The sequence below is a fragment of the Alligator mississippiensis genome, chromosome 7 (assembly GCF_030867095.1).
Source record: "Alligator mississippiensis isolate rAllMis1 chromosome 7, rAllMis1, whole genome shotgun sequence".
In the NCBI taxonomy this organism is placed as follows: Eukaryota; Metazoa; Chordata; order Crocodylia; family Alligatoridae; genus Alligator; species Alligator mississippiensis.
The window spans coordinates 56,143,821-56,162,185 of NC_081830.1; the positions used below are offsets into that span (position 1 = coordinate 56,143,821).

The 18,365-nt window shown below is 40.1% G+C and overlaps 1 protein-coding gene across 9 annotated transcripts in view; it reads right to left on the reverse strand.

Annotated features, from left to right (window-relative positions):
- Positions 1-10: 10 nt before the first annotated feature.
- The window catches only part of TFDP2 (transcription factor Dp-2), a 135,955-nt gene continuing 117,600 nt past the window's right edge, over positions 11-18,365 (reverse strand). For 7 of the 9 annotated variants that reach the window (XM_059730982.1, XM_059730981.1, XM_059730987.1 and 4 more), the window contains 4 exons: positions 16,829-16,995; positions 9,209-9,314; positions 7,625-7,805; positions 6,459-6,579 (listed from right to left, as the gene is read on the reverse strand). In XM_059730982.1, the coding sequence (XP_059586965.1) occupies positions 6,550-6,579; positions 7,625-7,805; positions 9,209-9,314; positions 16,829-16,995 (484 nt within the window). In that variant the 3' untranslated portion in view covers positions 6,459-6,549. Of the gene's footprint in view, positions 6,580-7,624; positions 7,806-9,208; positions 9,315-16,828; positions 16,996-18,365 lie in introns of all 9 variants that reach the window. The other 2 variants (XM_059730984.1, XM_059730983.1) reach the window with 1 other exon arrangement.

An 18,365-nucleotide genomic window follows, 5' to 3' on the forward strand; every position in this document is an offset into this window, starting at 1 on the left:
CAAACCCTGGTTGTCTTTAAATTCTTTTATTCCATTCTTCTACAGTTCAGCTTTACTCCTCAGATTATAAACAGCTAGATGTTGTTTTTCTCCAATGAGTGCATGCTTTTCACTTCAATCAGATGCAGTTTCCCCACCCTCGCGTTGTTAAGTACGGTTCCCCCTTGCAGCAATTTTGGTAAACATGAGATCAGTTGAGTATACAGAAATAGCTTCTTCTATAAAATTTTCATTAAAAAAATAACAGGTATTTATTTACAAAGTGTGTGATACTACAAAGTAATATTTCCTATTAGATCAAATACACTATATACTAATGCCGATGTTCCCATTAGGAAAGTAAAACTTTTGTGTATGCATTTTGCTTTGTATTTCTGTCTGTCAATATTTAAAGCATATATAATACTACCACATTCCTTTTACACTACTACTAGCCACATACAATGTGCTAGTAAAAATTAACATTACTCAATCAGGACAAAAAAAATCATCAAGATAGCTTAATAGCAGCTTTTCTGGAAAAAACAAAAAACAACTGGTGTATCATTGAAGTCTATCAAGAAAGAACCTCAGGATACTAAAAATTTGCACTAAATTGTTTACAGGCTTCTGGGCAACTTGCTGCAGTGTATTGGATGGCAGTTGAATCTGGGAAAGTCTTAGCTTAACAGGGTTTAATGGGAAAGAGATGTTTAAATGCTTTTAGCTTAATGCGCAAAAAAATTGGCAGATCCAGTAGTATATTTTATGCCAGAAGATACATTAAGGGGAAAAAACCATAGGTTATTGGATTCAGTAAGAAAAATAAAATTAATCAAAGCTCTCACCGTTGATCAGCATAAAATACAGGTCAGCAATTTCAATTCATTCAGTAAATAAAGCTCTAGAAATCATTAAATCCCATACAGTTTTTGCAGCAGCATGACTTTGGAGTTACTGAGACAAATGAAAGTTATCTGAGTGCTTCCTTTTTTAGTTTACAGACCTTGCTTTAAGTTTTGTTTTGAAACTTGGAATAAAACAGCCGAGTCAATGACTGAGACAAACTTATTTTTAACCAAGTTTTCCACCCATTTAATATAAAACAACCTATGGCTTTTACTGGTTTTTGCAGTTCAAAACAAAAAAAAGGAAGATGAATGTAAATTTAAAATAATATAAAATAGTCCATAGCTGTTCTATTATAGTTAGAAAATTACCTTTTTATTAGAATAATTCATGATAGTGGTTCTATAAAATAAGTCACTAAGACTTGTCCAGCATCAGTAATAAATGTCTATCCTCAACCCTATTTTAGAAGTATATGTAATACGTTTTAAAATGTGGGCCGGTTTTCTCTAACGTCTTATTTCACAGTGATGTTCAGGCCCTCCCCTCACCCCTGCCAGGACTGTTGCCAACTAGAGTCCAGGGCTCAAGACCTGTGGAGACAGTTGGACTCTTGTGCCCCTATTCTTATAGGTTTCCTCTGAGCAGCGCTGCTGAGAAGTCCTATTCTCATGGTACGAATCTGAGTGCTTATAGGGCTGGTCCCAGACCCATCCAATAACCCAAACCTGTCAACCATTTGCGTAATGATTCTATTACAAAGCCTTCAGCTCACAAGCTGGTAGTAGTCCAGCCTCCCCTAAGACACTCTCCTCAGCATCAAAGTCAATGGTTGATCTTCCTGGAAGCCCTTGTCTTCAAGGAAGTCCCAGGGTATGCGTAAGTCATCTGAGCACTGTGTGGGGTAGCACATGCAGTCCTGGCCCTTCTGCACTCCACTGTCTGTCAGCTGCCCCAAACAAGTCTAGCACAGCAGAGACAGAGTGGGCATGACTCCTAGAAAGGCTCTGAGTTTTCTTTTCCTGCTCCTCTGGGAAGTAGTCTGCCCAAATGCTGTTTCTTTCTCTCCTTCCCAGAGGCTCCCAAAGGAAAGTCTTGGAAGGGCAGTTCACATGGTTGAGGGTAGGTGAACACAAGGCTTCAGCTTACTCCAAAAAAGAGGTGAAGACATACCCTGAATGTGAGCTATATAGTATAAAATATGCACTGACATCTCCACATGATACACTGAAGTGCTCTGTGCAAGATGCATGCACCATGACTTTGTAGACAAGAAAATGTGCATGGAGCTTAGACCTGCCTTGTTTGGCTCCAGATATTTACCCACTCATCAATGTGCCCCCAAACCAGCCGCACCCTAATATTAATCCAAACCAACCCCCCCAAAATTAGTTTGGGATAAAATTGTGTTTTTTATGTGCCCACCAAGGTATGACATTTGGTGTGTGGACAAACCATCAACTATGAGCTTAATACTTCATGCTGAATTTTCCTGCTAAGGCTCTATAATGTTTATCATGTGATAAATAAAGCTACTTTCAAGATGAAATGAAAGGTTTTCATGAATTTATTTTTAAGTCCTAATGAAAAGTGGGGTTGTGCATGCTTTGTTTTGGATTAAAATGTTCCCTGGCAGCATTTGCTGCTCCGTGGTACAGCATAAGAGCCAGAAAGTGACAGAGATTAACTTTTACATTTCACTCAGCTGGATAAGGATAATAGACTAAAAAATAATTACAAAGAAAAGACTATTTAGATTTTAAAATTCTGCTGTTAACTACATGGAGAAATTTGTGCTTAATCCACTTAGGCAACGTAATGTTCAACTCAAGAGTCCCTGCTACCCAGTAGGTGTTCAGGTTCCTCATATGATCTAGAGGGAGAGTTCAGGGGTCTAAAGCTGGGACTGAAAAAAGCCACACCATTTAAATGGGGTGTAGCTTATGCTTCTCAATAGGTCCCACCCCTTTTATCCTAACTCCCACCCATCAAATGTAGTTTAGTTTGGTATCTAAGTGTAGGCCAGAGGGAAGTTGCCTATCTCTAGTCAGGCTTGTCAGCAATTACCCTTTCCCTGGAGCTGGAGTCTAACCCAGATTAGCCCAAGAGAAAATACTGCCCCACATTCCACTGTAACAAATTCTCCCATGGTTAGGTCATTTCCCTGAGATTTGAAAGACCAGTTTTCAAATCTTCATTTTGCCTGATTTGAGGCAAAGACACTCCAGCTTTCCAACATCCCAGGTCAGTGCCCTATCCATTGGGCTACAGGTATGGTCAGAGAGACATGCACAATGTCTGGTCTCTGGCCCTCTTAGCAAGGCCTGCTATGGTAATAGCTGCTGCGTGTGCTCATAGTGGAGAGACTATTGAGGCAATGGGAGTGGTGAATGCTTAACTTTTTGAAAAATTATTTTTCCCATTTACTTACAGGTCAGTTCAGATACAGGCTCTGGTTTTTGGTGCAGTCCTGCATACGCCTGGTTTTGCAGAGACAAAAAAAGGAGGATAAATGATGTGCCTGAGTCCCCACAGGGTGTGATTCTCTTGCCTGGATGAGGACTAGGATCTTCCTAGTCCCAGACTAGTGTAACCACAAGAGCACAACGTCTTCAGTAACAATTCTCTGCGGACTGGAGCTTGGCACACAGGATCTCAGACTAAGAACTTTGCTTTGAAGCTCTGAAACTGGTTTAACAAAAATATGGAAAGACTGGCAGTCCAATGGCATGGTGCATGCCAAAAGTGACAAGCAATGCATTTCTCTGCTCTGAAGGAATCTGAATTGAGGACTTCAGTGGGAGCAAGATTTTACTGTAGGTCTTTCACTCCCAAAACAGAAATGGCTCCAGTAACTGAGAAATTCTAAGCTAAGATCCTGGGTGGAAACACAGTTGGTACACTTCCCATCCTTTTAAATGTCCCTCTGAACAGTGGTTCGGAGTGGCATATAACTTGGTTTTGCTTTCTGAAGGCCAGCTAGAAATAAAGCTCTCTGGGATACAGCCTACACCATTCACTCTGCCATTAATCATATATACTTAAAAACTATATAAAAAGCACCTACTTTCCAAAAAGGTTTTTTTCTAAGTGGCATTGATGCAATATCCAATCAAGCATGTATACTGCTACTTCCAGTTTTAGAGGTCACTACAATGGCAGTTAATCATTAATAGTTTATTAGAAGGAATCAAGACAGAGGTTTGAAGAAACATCTGTTTCTTCAGGCCAAAAAGCCCCTTTGAGTTTGGTCATCTGTCAGTATTCACAAAGCCTGTTAATTACTTCTCTATTTACTACAAAGTGAATTGCTTCAATCCATGCAATCACTGGGTCTTACATATCTCTATAGTAATAGAAGTTTTTCTTCAGATATTAGCACCCACTCTAAAGAAGAAAGCATTTTTAGTGTAAGTCAAAGGGTTATCTGCCTTTGAGCCAGCTGTGTAGCATATCCCAGCTGTCTTGGCCAGACTGTTGAATAATATAGGATACATCTTTGAACATTTGCTAATCATCTCTCTTGTATGTGTAAACATGTTAGACTACAACAGAGTTCTGTGAAAGTGGTACTACAAATAGTTTAAACCTATAAATAATAGATTGAGTACCATCATGGTAGAATGGCTAACATACTAGTAGTGTTTAGAAATACCTAAAATGTTTAATAGGCTGCAAAGACTGAAAGGAATTATTTCATTTTGCCATTCACTTTGAGTAAGCTTTAAGTTACTTAAAAAATTAACAATATTGAGACCAGTTTAAAGTGACAATACAAAAACACAAGGTCAAAAGTAAGATGCTGCCCTTAACCAGTTCATTCCTACCTTGGTATTACAGAAAGTGTAGTTTGTTTTTATATATTAATATTACATACAAAAAGACCTCTCATCAGATCTTTATATACTAATATATTATATTTATATAATGATAACTTATAAATAGTTTATAAATTATATATTAATATTACATTAAAAAGATCTATCAGACCTTCTGAGCACCAGCGTATGATGTAAAATACAGACTTCAGACTTCATTTCAAGCCCCCCTGGTTTTAGTGAGCCTCAGTCATTTAACAACTGTTTTAAAACACTGGCTTCTTATATTTACCACCATGGTAATTGGTATGATTTTTTTATTTCACTATATGCCGTGACTACACTTTGGCAAAGTATATTTAACAGCATCTTTGGGCCATGATCAAGCCAAATATATAAAAGAGTACTTGAGAAGTATCTCATCCAAACCTGAAAAAAAAGCTTTCAACTAATGCAACCTTTGGTGCACAACAGGAAGGTGAAAGAACCACTAACATTTTGGGTTAACACAATATGAAAATCTATTGGGTGATATTAAAGCAAAATTACTACTAACCCAATTCCTATTTTTGAAATGCAAAAATTATTTGTGTTAATTTGACATCATACAACGATCAGATTCCCTTCTCCTTAACTGCTATAATACAGCAGGATAGCTAAAAAGTGAGATTACCTAGAAACAAAACCTGGTCAATTTTTATCATCCAAGGTGAGTGAAATGCAAAAAGTCATACTGCATAAACATGAAAAAGTTAGATTTTTCTTATCAATCCTATCCTAAAGTAAGGGTTTTATTTCCTAAAATACTGGTTTTGACATAAATGTCTCGTTAAAAAAAAAAAAATGATGCCTGAAAATGTATGGACTGAAATCTCCACTATAGTTCAAAACCTTTTTCTGTTATGTTCTGGTTTGATTTTACGGAGAACTATTCTTAAGGTCTGTTAAAATATGTAAAGGAGAAGAGCACTGGATTGCCAGAAATCTCTGAACACCATTTTTTTTTCACCAATTTAAAAAAACAAACAATGTTGGCGCAGAGAATGCTACCATTTTACCCTATCTAGCAATGGCTAACAATAATCAGTTATGTAATAAATTAGGCCTGAAATATCAATGGAAAACTATGACCTTTTTAAAAGATACATACTAATGTTATTTTTAGTGTACCTACAATGGATTTAATCTTCTTAAAGATTCATTTGATCACTTGTAATTTATATTACTTTAAGATTCTTCTATACAGCAAGTTGAACAGAACAAAGCAAACATTCTGACACCCCCTCCTCCCTATAATGGTTTTAATACATGAGATAGTTTTATATCTAGATTTCTTTTAAAAGATAGCACAGCCAAAAGACAACAGGAGAATCAGTATCTCTTGACTGACACTAGCCATATCCATCTGAGTGGGCTAAATGGAGGGAAAAGAGAAACATCCCAAGTTATGGAAAATAAACTTGTGCACTTAGCGTTTACTCAGCCAAATCCTCAGGGACTTTGTTCTTTTCCTTGGTTGCAGTTGCAAAAGCCCTTCGTTTGCTCCATGCCAACATACAGCTCTGGGTTCAGTTATAAACATTTTTCAACCTGTCTCAACTTTGGATTTTTTTTTTTTTGAATTTTCCATTTAGTTTCACTGAACATACAGTGCAAACAAAGGCAAGAAACTAAAATAATATTCAAAACAGGAGCTTGCACTAAAAACACATAAAAGCAGCATTTTATATATTCTTTTTTCTACTGTCTTTATTCTGGGGAGGAAGAATCATCATCATCTTCGTCTTCATCCTCATCATTGAAAGAGCACGGAGTCTCTCCTCGTGACTCTGAGTAGCGTGATGCTGCGCTGCTGGACTGCTGACTGCTAGGGGCAAGGAACTGCCCAGTTGCTAAGGCCACTTCAGCATCCAAACACAACCCTGGATTTCCACTATCAAAACAACAAAAAAGTCATTCCATAAATTGAGGGAATTTCTCACAATAGTTAAGAGCTTTCTCTTGGCTTTTCATTTGTATTTAAAAACAAAAATGACCTAACAACATTAAGCTAATACATTTATGAAATGTGCTAGAAGTGTTGGGAAACAGCGGAAGTGCAAAGGTTAATGGGTAGCATGCCAACTCGGCTTGGAAGCACAGCAAGGCGTGATACTAAAGCCAAGGGCAGGATCAAAAGGGAATGATTCTGTCTGGTCATGTCTACATTTCAGCATGTGCATACTGGGACCCACCAAGCATCATAAACCCAGAACTGGAGGTGGAAATTTCTGGGGGCCACAATAATGCAGGACTTGTGTGTTCAAATATACATTTAGTTCACAACTAAGAGTTTAAAAAAAAATAAAAGGATTAGTAGGAGGTTTAAGCACCAGAAGAGTGAAATTTTCTGCAATGTGCTTCTAACAGGTTTAAGATAGTGCTTGATAAGTTTACGTCATAAATAGTATGGCAGGATACAAATATTTTTGGTGTGGTTAAAAGAGCATGTGATACAAGGCTTCAAACGTTTGATAGCTCCATGAAGGGGAAACTTAATTGCTATATGTATTGCTTATATATGTGTAAGGTGTCTGATGGCACAGGACTTCCTGATTTCACTGATGGTGAGGGCAGGTTGGGTATGGAAACTAGAGGAGATGGTCTTAGGTGAGACATAACGTGAGCTCCAAGAACTAGGGGGAGGTCCAACACTGAAGTGGTTTTGCTCTGCAGTGATATGCTTGCATTACTTGAGGCAATTTTGTGTTCTAAGGACATACTTTAGATTAGAGGAAACGTAATGATTTTGTGGGTGCAAGGAAGGAAGGCCTGGCCAGGTAGCTGGGATGGCTCTCTGCATTAGTTACTCTTCCCTTGTTTCTCCTCCTTCTCCTTGGACTTTTAATATGCCTAGAATATTTGCTGCACTTTTCATATCATATAAGCCCATGCTTCAGGGTTGGTCATCAGTGGACTAGGAAGAAAGTGTAATTTACCTTTAAAGGCATTATTGACTTCTTTCCTCTTTTTGCCTTTCTCTGAAGTCCTGGACCTGGACTGCAGCTAAACCCTGGTTGGGGTCCACTGCTGGTCCGAATGGTACTGAGAAACTTCTGAGGTGCTTGGCTGATATGTCTTGCACAAGCCTTTAGGGTAAACTGATTGCTACATTTGGGGCTGGAAATAACGTTAACCATGAGTCAGAGGCAATTGGCAGATTTTTTTCTTTTTCCCCCTACCTTTTTGCTGTATGTTAGTGCAAGGCCCACTTCTTAGGATCACATAGGTACATTTTACCTCACAGATTTTAAGAAACTGATGATGCCCTGGTCTCTCCTGTGTTCTTCCCGTGGCATGTTTTTGATACTAAGGTCCTATGGTTGTTATGGGGGGGTAGGCAGGAGGGGAGCTTTGTGGTGGTAGTGTTTGGAAGAAGCTGCAGTGGTTCTTTTTCTGAATCCTTCTAGACAAATCTTTATCATGTAAGTTGCCTTTAATTGAAAGGAACTGGAGTAAAAATCCAGGTTGGTCCCTTCCAATTCAATGTTCCTTTGACAGGTCATTGTGGAACTGCTGCCCAAACTCTCATGGAAGTAGTATATAGTAATATATAATATGACAGGATACAATAAAATACATACTGCAAAAGCAATCTAAAATCTTCAATAGTCTGACTTAATTGGTAAAAAATTTTAGCCGAGTTCTCACTGGCCATGTCTACACAAGATGCTGACTGCACAGTAACTTGATACTACTGTACAGTAGTGTCACATGGCAGGAAGTGATGCAACACTACTGTGCAGTAATAACGAGCTACTGTGCAGTCAGCATCACCTAAAAGTCATTCAGTGATGCTACTGCACAGTAACTCATTACTGAGCAGTTATTTAGTACTTATTTATACAAATACAAAATAATGACTGCACAGTAATGACTGCGCAGTAACAACATGTCTTGTGTAGACGTGGCCGCTGATCAATAATCAAGCTGAAGGCGGTCACTTCAAAATATTTTGAATTACCTCTGTATTTTATATCTTTTTCAAAAGCCACTACTTTTTTGAAGTCTACTAATAAAAACATTTCCCTTAATTAATCTGAACTTCTCCCCTGGGAAGAGACTACAAACAAACTGTACACCTAAAATAGTCTAGTAAATTAACATGCTCAAAAAAATCAGTCATAACTAGGATTGGGTATTTGGCCAGTCAAATAAAGTTTGGTCCACTGACTGGTCAAATATTGGTCAAAAATTGCCAATAGGTCCAAATAATACACAGAAAAAGCATGTATATTCCTTTAAGAAATGTATGAAAAAAAATCATATATCTGTCACAAAAACTACAAAAAATGTAGTTTTTTTTGTAAAATTGCTATAATATTTTGGTCAAAAATATGCAGTCAATTGACCCAACTGACAATATTTGACTGGTCACTTGTGACCAGCTTGCCAACCCTAGTCATAACCGAAATTTATCTGTCCTTTATATTCAGTTGGGGTGTGTGCAAGGAGTGAATTTATCCTGTGTCCACTGCAAACTATCCTTTTATTATGTGTAACAGATACATTTCTCTACATACCTTGACTTAGAAATAGAGGTGCCTCCAGTCACTTCTATATTTGAACCTGCTTGAGCAGAATTTGAAAGTATTCCCTGGTTCACCCATGAAAGTCCTGTAGACATATCTAAAAAAGACCAACAGTTATTATACATTAAAGTTACATTTTTTTCCTTTATGATCCTGAGTCTGCATTTAACTTGGGTTTGGCTATCAAGATATTCTGCTTTTGCCAAATTAATTATAGCACTGCTAGTCACCCACACCAAAAGTGGTTTTCTAAACATTTTTCAGGTGTGACCACCACTCCCCTTGACTGTCAATTTTTAAATATAAGTAACTTCAAAGTCACTGTGTATCTGTGTTGGGAGAAGAGCTGTTTACTCTTTGCTTCATACCCCACCAACTATAGGTATAGGCATTTTGCTTTTTGTGCTAATGATCAAACAAGATCTGGAACACATTTCACATAAGGGGTATACCACTTCAAATTCACACCTTTCTTTATATATTTCCCATGGGAGTCAGTGCATGGGGAAAGGACACTTTGTACAACTCTCCCCAACACAGGATTTCAAATAGGGGAAGCAACATGCTTAAATCAATGGGGGCTCCCCTCCCTCTCTCCAAGTCCACCCCAGCCCACTTTTCAGACAATCTTGTTATGCAGTGGATTTTAGAGTACCCTTAGGCCCTTATTTAATCCTCCCCCAAGATCAAATGCCCCAACTTTCACCAACACAGTGGCACATATGATGCAGGGTGATAGAATCACTACAGGTAAGGCTACATCGGAATTTGATTTTAACTGGAGTGAAAAGGGTCTGCAAAAATTGGGTGCATCCAGACAAACATACACATGTATTTCCCTGGGGACAAACAGCAGCGGCACATAGTTGTGCCGCTGCTACTTGCCCCCAAGGAATGCCCCTGCACATGCACTCTGGCACACGGCAAGTTGCCCCAAGTGGGGTAGAAGAGGCTGGGGGCAGCACCTTGGCTGGCCCCAACAGCCTTACTGGAAGTCCTGGGGGCCTCCTGGCGCTCCAGCGGTGGCGATCCAGTAGCAGGGAGTCTGGTTGGTAGTTGAAGCATGGCTCCAGCCAGCCAGGCTCCAGTTTTGGGCAGCACTCACTGCCGCCACATGTGCCACACTGTTTTTCTAGCGTGGGATCTTCTGGTGTCAAGCCCCCTCCCCCCACGCTGCAACTTAGCAGCGTGGGGAATGTCTGCATGTGCGGCATGCAGCACTGTAGACGGGTCTGCGGTGCCACATACTGCATATGCGTGCTCCTCTGGACGCACCCATTCTATTGTGTGTCTAGAGTATCATGTTTAAAGGTGTGTGGTGCTGCTTGTTTTTCTATACCAGTTTCCATTTTCAAGTTAATTATTACTGTTTCATAAAGGGAGATGACTACACATTCTTTGCTAGCATCTGACGCTCTGGGAAAAAGGAAGTTTGCAGTTATGCTGCAGAAGTTGGAGGAGTGAAACTTGTAGGTGTGAACCATTCATTTGTTTGTGTGGATCATGTACATTATTCTAGGAAGCTGAAATGTGTTTCTCCTTCCAACAATAAACATAAACAAATGTCTTGATTTATGACAATCTCTTGGCACTGCACAGATCCATGTCAACACTACGCCAGCTCTCAACACTATGCCAACTTTTACAATAGGACTGTATGTCCTGATGTTGTCTATCCTAGGAGGCTTCTGTTGGCAGACAGAAGGAGTCAGCAGGCACGTGTGTGCTTCATGTGTTTCCACTTCATCAACTATGTTGGCAAGACCTGAAGTGCACCCTGGGAAGGTACCAGCTGTGTACTTATACCCACGCCTTCTACTGGCTGGCAGCAGAAGTTTTACCCCACTTGGCAGAGGTGGAGTAAAGCAGTGGAAGAAAGGTTTCTGTCATTAACAGGGAGCTTTGGTAGAGATGCACTCAAACATCTGCCATCAAAACTTCAGTGTAGAAATTTCAGTAATCCCTTTGTCCATATGGACACTAATCAAAGAAAAGCAAGCAGCTGTGACTTAGATCATACTTGGTCCGGTTGCTCAGGGAAGAGAGAAGGAGCATACAGCATGGTTCTATTTCTTTAGCCATGAGCACAAAGAGGTGGGTAGGCATGTTAATCTGAAAGCAGTCAGAAGGCAGAGTAGATATGCACCTTTACAGATAAAATTAATAAAATATATATATATAGAGAGAGAAAGCGCATAACATGGCTCTCTATATATAACCTGTGCTATCTTGTTTAGGCACTTTAAACACCTCTGAGGCTCTAGGCCAGAATGAGTAACAATGTGCAGTACCAATGATATTTTAAGTAAAATAGTTTAGTAAAGTACCCACAAATACTTATTTAAAATGTTCAGCATGACTAAACTCTGTACAATGAAATCTAGAAAAAACAAGTGTAGATTTCTGTACCAGAGAAATTTCAATTTGTGAGGGAAGGGCTAAAAGTACAATTTTTGTACCAAACTTGTAAAGGAGTCTTTCGTTTATTAACTTTTAATTAGTCTGTGTAAACAGTCATTTGGACCATTTAATGCAGCTGGGAAATAAGATTATTTAAGAAAAAATATTTTAGCTGCAAAGGTTCAGATTTTGGTATTATTTCTGCATTCTCTTGTTGGGTCTATCTGTATAGCACAATTCTTCCAACTGTGTTTGCTAATGGGGTGTACATATACCACCGAAGAATGGGGATGACTTAATCACTAATTTTCAGTCTCTGATCTAAAGGGCAGAATATTATTTCAACTCTAAAGCTCAGGCCATTCTCCACCAAGAACAAGCTCTGCTAAGGAGAAGCTTAGCAATGAGATTCAGATAATTCTTTACTTCTTTTCCATCCTAGTGTATATAGTTCATGGAGTTGGACAGCGTGGGAAAGTTCTAATGTTGATGGTTGTAATAACTTTAGCTAGTGAATAAATACAAGCCATTGATTTTCTATTCTTGTACAGAAGTTAATTCAAGTCTACATATTTCAATACCATGGCAAACACTGAACTGAAGACAACTCTTTCACTCTGCTTTTGGTTTAAGAAATAATTCGTAAAACACACAAAAGTTAAAAAGAGATTATACTTTGCTTAGAAAGCCACGTAATCAGACAAATACCATCTTCCCGACAACTATGCAAAACATATTTAAATTAGCTACTCAGTTGTTGGTATAGACCTTTGACTGCTGTAGCTATGCAATTTATACTGATCTGTCTGTAGCCGTACACTGTGTAATTATGTTACAACAACAAAGAAAAGGAACCTTTGAATTAAATGCATGTTTTGGTATACAGTAAAAAACTTCTGGCCTCATTTTCTCACAGCCCAAGACAGCTGCTGAAAAATGTAGTGAAAACAACCCATAACTAAAGTGCACAGTCTTGATTAGCAGCCAGTGGGCAAAAAAAAATGAAAGATGAACTTTAATGTCAACAAGTACAAGGTAATGGATATGGGAGAAAATAGCCTCAATTAGATGATAAAATGTTGGGTTCTTAATTAGCTGTTCTGACTCAGGAAAGAGACCTTGGAGCCAAAAACATCAGCTTAGTGTGCAGCAGTGACCAAAACAACTAATAGATAGTCTCGCATCCTTAAGCAGGGAACTGAAAACAAAATGGAAAATATCATTATGTCACTATACTAATCCATGGCACACCCACATCTTGAACACTGTGTTTAGTTCTGGCCTATGCATCTTAACAATGATATGACAGAATTAGAAAAGGTATGGACAAGGGCAACCAAGATGATCAAGGGTATGGAACAGCTGCCATGCCACCAGAAATTGAAAAGGCTAGGACTTCAGTTTGGGAAGGAGAAGGCTGAGGAGGGATATGATAGAGCTCTATAAAATCAGGACGGGTATTGACAAAGTGAACAGGGAACTGTTCCTTACCAAATCTCAGAATCCTAGAACTAGGGAGCACCCACTGAAATTAGCAGGAAACAGGTTTAAAATTAACTTTTTGATGCTGCATGTTTTTAACTTGTGGAACTCATTGCCATGGGAAGTTGTAGAGGCAGACAGTACATCTAGGTTCAAAAAAAGGATGAGACAAATTCATTGATGGTAGATCCATTGATAGCTATTAAACAGAAGAGTTGGGGATATATCTCTGACCAATGATTATGGGTACCAGAGAGCGTAAGACAAGGGATAGATCACTAGATAGATCAGCTAGGGACATACATTACACATAAACTGGTATAGGTGATTAGAAACTAGTTCAGATCTGTAACACAACAGAAGTTCAGTGCACGTAAACCACTTTCAAAATAGCTGAAACCTGTGTAAGATAAACCTGGATGGATATAGTATCAAACTTAACTGATTTAAGTTAAATTGGTCCCACATCCCCTCCAGCTTCAAATTAACTCACAGTCCCCCAGCATCCCAGAATGTTTTTCACCTCCCCCACAACTCCCCCACCCCTGCCCCCCCATCTTGCAGGGTGGGTGTGATAGCCTTGGCCCAAGCTATCCATTTCAGCCAAGCAGGGAGGCATGCTCTAGTGCCCCATAGCTTCTGGCCTGGGCCACTGCAGGCATGTGGCTACATTTCTGGAATCAAAAGTGAATTGTCTGTTCACTTGCTTATTGGTTCAAGCTACACATTTTAGACTAAACTGCAAAGATTAAATCAATTCAGCCTTGGGCTTTTTGACTGTCTGTACCTAGTAGCCTTGGAGACAGGATACTCAGCTAGATGGACTAATGGACTTAGTGTAGTACTTATGTTCTTATGTGCTACAATCTAAGCTATTAAAATCATTTACATTATTATCAAATGTGTACTGCTTTATTATTATTCTTAAAGAAAATCAGACTAATAAACCAATACAAATTACTAGCTTAGCACCTGAACTGGAGTTTGTTGAAGGTTGGGATGGCTGTAACTTCTTCTGTGAATACAGAGACAATATTTTCTTCATTAATTTTATTAATTACTTCAGTTTATTGACTAGTTCAGTGGTGCTCAATTTTTTGGCCCCTAAGGTCCAATGGGTGGTGCAGGGCCAATCCATGGATTGTTTCCTGTGTGAGGTCAGGCCCTTTGTGCCCAGATTGGGCCCCAAACCACCTGCACTGCCTGGATTCAGCCCCGTGCTGCCAAGATTGGACCCCACACCACCTGGATCAAGCCCTGCAGACCCAGATCCCACCTTGTGACCCCCCAGATCAGGCCGCATACACAGGGATCAAGCCTTGTGCAGCCAGGATTGGGTCCTGTGCCACCCCACCCCTGCATGCCTGGATCAGGCCCTGTGCTGCCCTAGCCCCATGTGCCCGATCTAGCAAGCAGTCACACTATCCCAACAGGGCTCCCCCGGCAGGTCCAGAAATTAGGTAGCTGGGAAGCAGCAATTAACTTTTCCACTACTCCTGTACCACCAAATTTTGGATCCACTGGGAGCCATCAGACCAGATGACATCTCTCCACAGGCTGGATCTGAATTAGTTCATTCAAAATGGAGAAATTTACTAAGTCAAAAAATGGAAAGCCTGTTTCCCTCTTCTAATTTACAAATAAAAGTAAGAGAATGAGGTCTACTAAGCTCTAAAAACTGAGGGACACGGTGATCAAAAGCAATTCATTCAATTAACTATAAATAATATTTTTTGTTACTTTTAATAAACTTGTCTTCTTAATGTACCTAGCACATTTAAGTCGTTTAACAATTTTATATGCTATTTTGATATATTTTAATTCTAATTTCCAACAAAATGAAATTTTACACAAATCGCAGGTTAAAAATCATAATCTAATACAGGGGTGTCAAATTTAGACACCCACAGAACTGTGTTGTGTGGTTCACAAGGCTAGTAGAGTGACTGGGAATTCAGGGGTGGGGTCTGCAACGGAAATCCCTATCACAGAGCCCCATTCACAATGAGCGTCAGCAAGTAAGTGACTGCTGTTTTAACCCTGGCCTCCGCCATCAATGCTCCCACCCTGCCACCATGTCCAGATCCAACCCATGAGGATTCCTGTGGTCCAGATCTGGCTCATGGGACACAATGAGTTTGAGAACCCTGAAACAGTAGCTAAGAAATGTCACTGACCCTTTTCAAGAATATAAATAAATGTATGTTAAGTTATATGCTTGCTTAAATAAATGAATAGATAGAGTGTAGTTTACTGGTTAGCATGAGAACTAAAAAAACAAAACTACACCCCCCCCAATATAATGGCTACCAATTCACAAGTACCAAATCTCTTTAGAAAAATAAAAAATAAAAGTACAAAACAAGATTAAAATAAATTGTTTAAATTAATGTATCCTACTTGCCAAATAAAATCATGATCCTAATCTCTGATTTAAATCATTTTGATTGAAATTAATGCACCCTGCAGGATACATACTCAACATTTTTTTACAAGAAAAACAAAGGAAATCTGTACCCCCATCCACTAGGTCAGGTTAGAATCAGATTAACACCACAGAAGCCAAACTAACAGCAGTGTTCCAATTTTTCCAAAATGAAGTGTTGAAATATTTTAAAGTGATTTGAGTACCATTACTTTTACAAAATGAAGATCTGCTAAAGTGAATCAGAAAGATTAAGAACATATTACAATAATTTAAAATTTTGGGTCAGAGCAAAAGGAATGCAATTTGACAACAAAGACCCAGAAGCAGGGAAGTAACCTACAATGCTGCATCATCAGCATCATGTTGTCTAAATCCAGAACTGGGAGTTTACTGAGTTCTAACTATGAAGTTGGTATTCCATGCAGAGCGTAGGGGCGTGTGCTTGCAGTGGCACAAATTTGTGCTGATTTGTGCCATAGTGCATACCCCTGCACATGCGCTTTGTTGTGGGACACTGTCCTGCCTGGGGCAAACTGCCCTTCCCCAGCTCCTCCCAGCTCTTCAGACAACGAGAGCTGGTGGCTAGGGTCAGCACCTGTGCTGGCTCCAGCAGTATTACCTGGTGTCCTGGTAGCATGCTGGAACAGCAGGGGCACAACCTGGGCAGCACAGAGGCCTGGCTGACACCCAGAGCATTTCTCCATATGGCCAGGTCTCTGTTTGTGCCAGCACACTATTTTTGCATACATTGTGCTGCTTTTTTTTAAATGTTTTCTTTGGTACTAGGAAATACCAGTGGCAGATTTTGCCACTGCACTGCAAATTTGTGGTGTGTGCAGTTTGTGGCACCACAAAATGGTCTGTGGCCCCGTAAACTGCATGCCCCCGCTTGTCTGGATGTGGGCCTTACAGATCTTTTTGACCATGCATGATCTAGAATCCTTTGATCCCTAAAAAGTAGCGGAAATGACACACACAAAATATAATTTTAAGGAGCGACGGCTATGACCCAAGTTTCAAGGGCCATGCTGCTACCAGACACTATTAATGAAATAATTCCTTTGTATTTCCGTACATTCATGACTTCCTATTCTAAACAACTGTAAATGGAGACTATGTACTATAACTGTCCAAAATCAATTTTAAAACTATTCAGTTGTGGAATCCTGCTGCTTTTCATAAAGCTGGTTAACCTACCTCATGCCACATGCTCATGTAGTTAGACATTATTAGATGTGCTTCAGTAAGTTATGGCTCTGAATTTAATCAGGAGTAATATTTAAAAGCTTCAGTTAACTTACCTGTGACATAGCCTTCCAAAGCCTTTGGCACCAATGATTTAGCAGTTTTGAGGTCTTCCGGTGAGCATTTGCCTGTTTCTAAACCAAAGGACATTCCCATTCGCTTTAGCACCTCAATGTCATCATGAATCTCAAACGTGTTATCAAAATTAAAGAGGTATTCAAATCTGTGCATGAAAAAAGTCAAAGTGAGCTTGTTTTGAAAAGAATCGCAGTGCTACACGCTGGTGAAATAAGTATATAGATATAATATCTCAGTATTTTTTCAGAGACTAGGCCTTTTTAAAGAAAAACACAGCTAGATACAGCAAGAGCTTTTATTTTGTACTCCTGAGATTGGCATCTCTGCAGGTCTCAAATATGATCATCTTTCCCAATTAAAACAACTTTTTTCCATGGCAAGCAGTCAGAGCCTATAAAGTTTTCTCCCTCATTAAACAGGAGGAAAAGAAAAATCTTGCTCAAGCTAGAACCTTTCCCTGTACTAAATCCAATAATTTTTAAAGGTCAACCACAGCCTTCTCACCAGAAATAACCATTTTGATTCTTGCTACTTTTATATTCCACTTTCTGTCTCAATCCACAACATCCCTATTATGAACTGATCTACCCTATTTTCTCAATTCCAAGATGTTTTTCCCCCATTCAACACGTGGAAAACAAAGCCTCATCTTAGACTCAAATATGGAACTACTCCAGCCAAGAGCTGCGGGGCGTGGCAGTGTCCCCAGCTGATCTGGGCACAAGGGGAGCCCCAGAGCCACTCCTGCCCCATGCTGTAGGAAGCAGCGGTGTGGTGAGCCTGGCATGGCCAAGGACAGCTGCTGGAGTGCATTGGTTCCTCTTTGCAGCACCTGCTCCTTGCCAGGCTCTCCTGTCCCCATTTCCCCTGCTGGCTGGGACCGCTGCTGTCCCTGGCTGATACAGGCATGGAGGAGTCCTAGAACTGCTTCTGTTCCCCATGGCAGGAAGCAGCTGTGCAGGGGGCGCAGGGAGCCTCATTTGGCTGCGGACAGCAGCAGCAGTGTGCAGGTTCCTCATAGCCCCTGCTGCTGCCTAGAGGGGAAAATGAGAAAGGGGGGAGAAAAGGGAGTGAGCAGGCACTGAAAGAAGTAACTTGTGGGCTGCTGCAACTCCTCAACTGAATCAGGATCCCTAGACAGCTTCTCCCTGCAGTGTGGAGCGTTAGCGTGTCAGGAGGTGGTGGTTGGTGGGGGGAGGAGGGGCCGGCCCTGAAAGTTAGGCAAGTGGTGGGTGGACAGGCGGTGGGAGGGAGAAGGCAAAGGGGAGTAGAGAGTAAATAGTGTAGGGGGGGCGGGGGGGATAAGCTGCGGTGCAAGGGTCAGGCCTCTTGCCCCCACCTGCTGCTTGCCTCCCCACCAACTGCTCCCTTGCCACTTGCTCCCCTGCTGTGGGGGGATAAATTTAAGACAACCTCCCAATAAACAGATTCTAGACATAGACAATTTTAACAAATTTATAATTTTACATGTGTATAATTTAACAATTGGGGGCTAATCTTAAATTCAAAGTCATT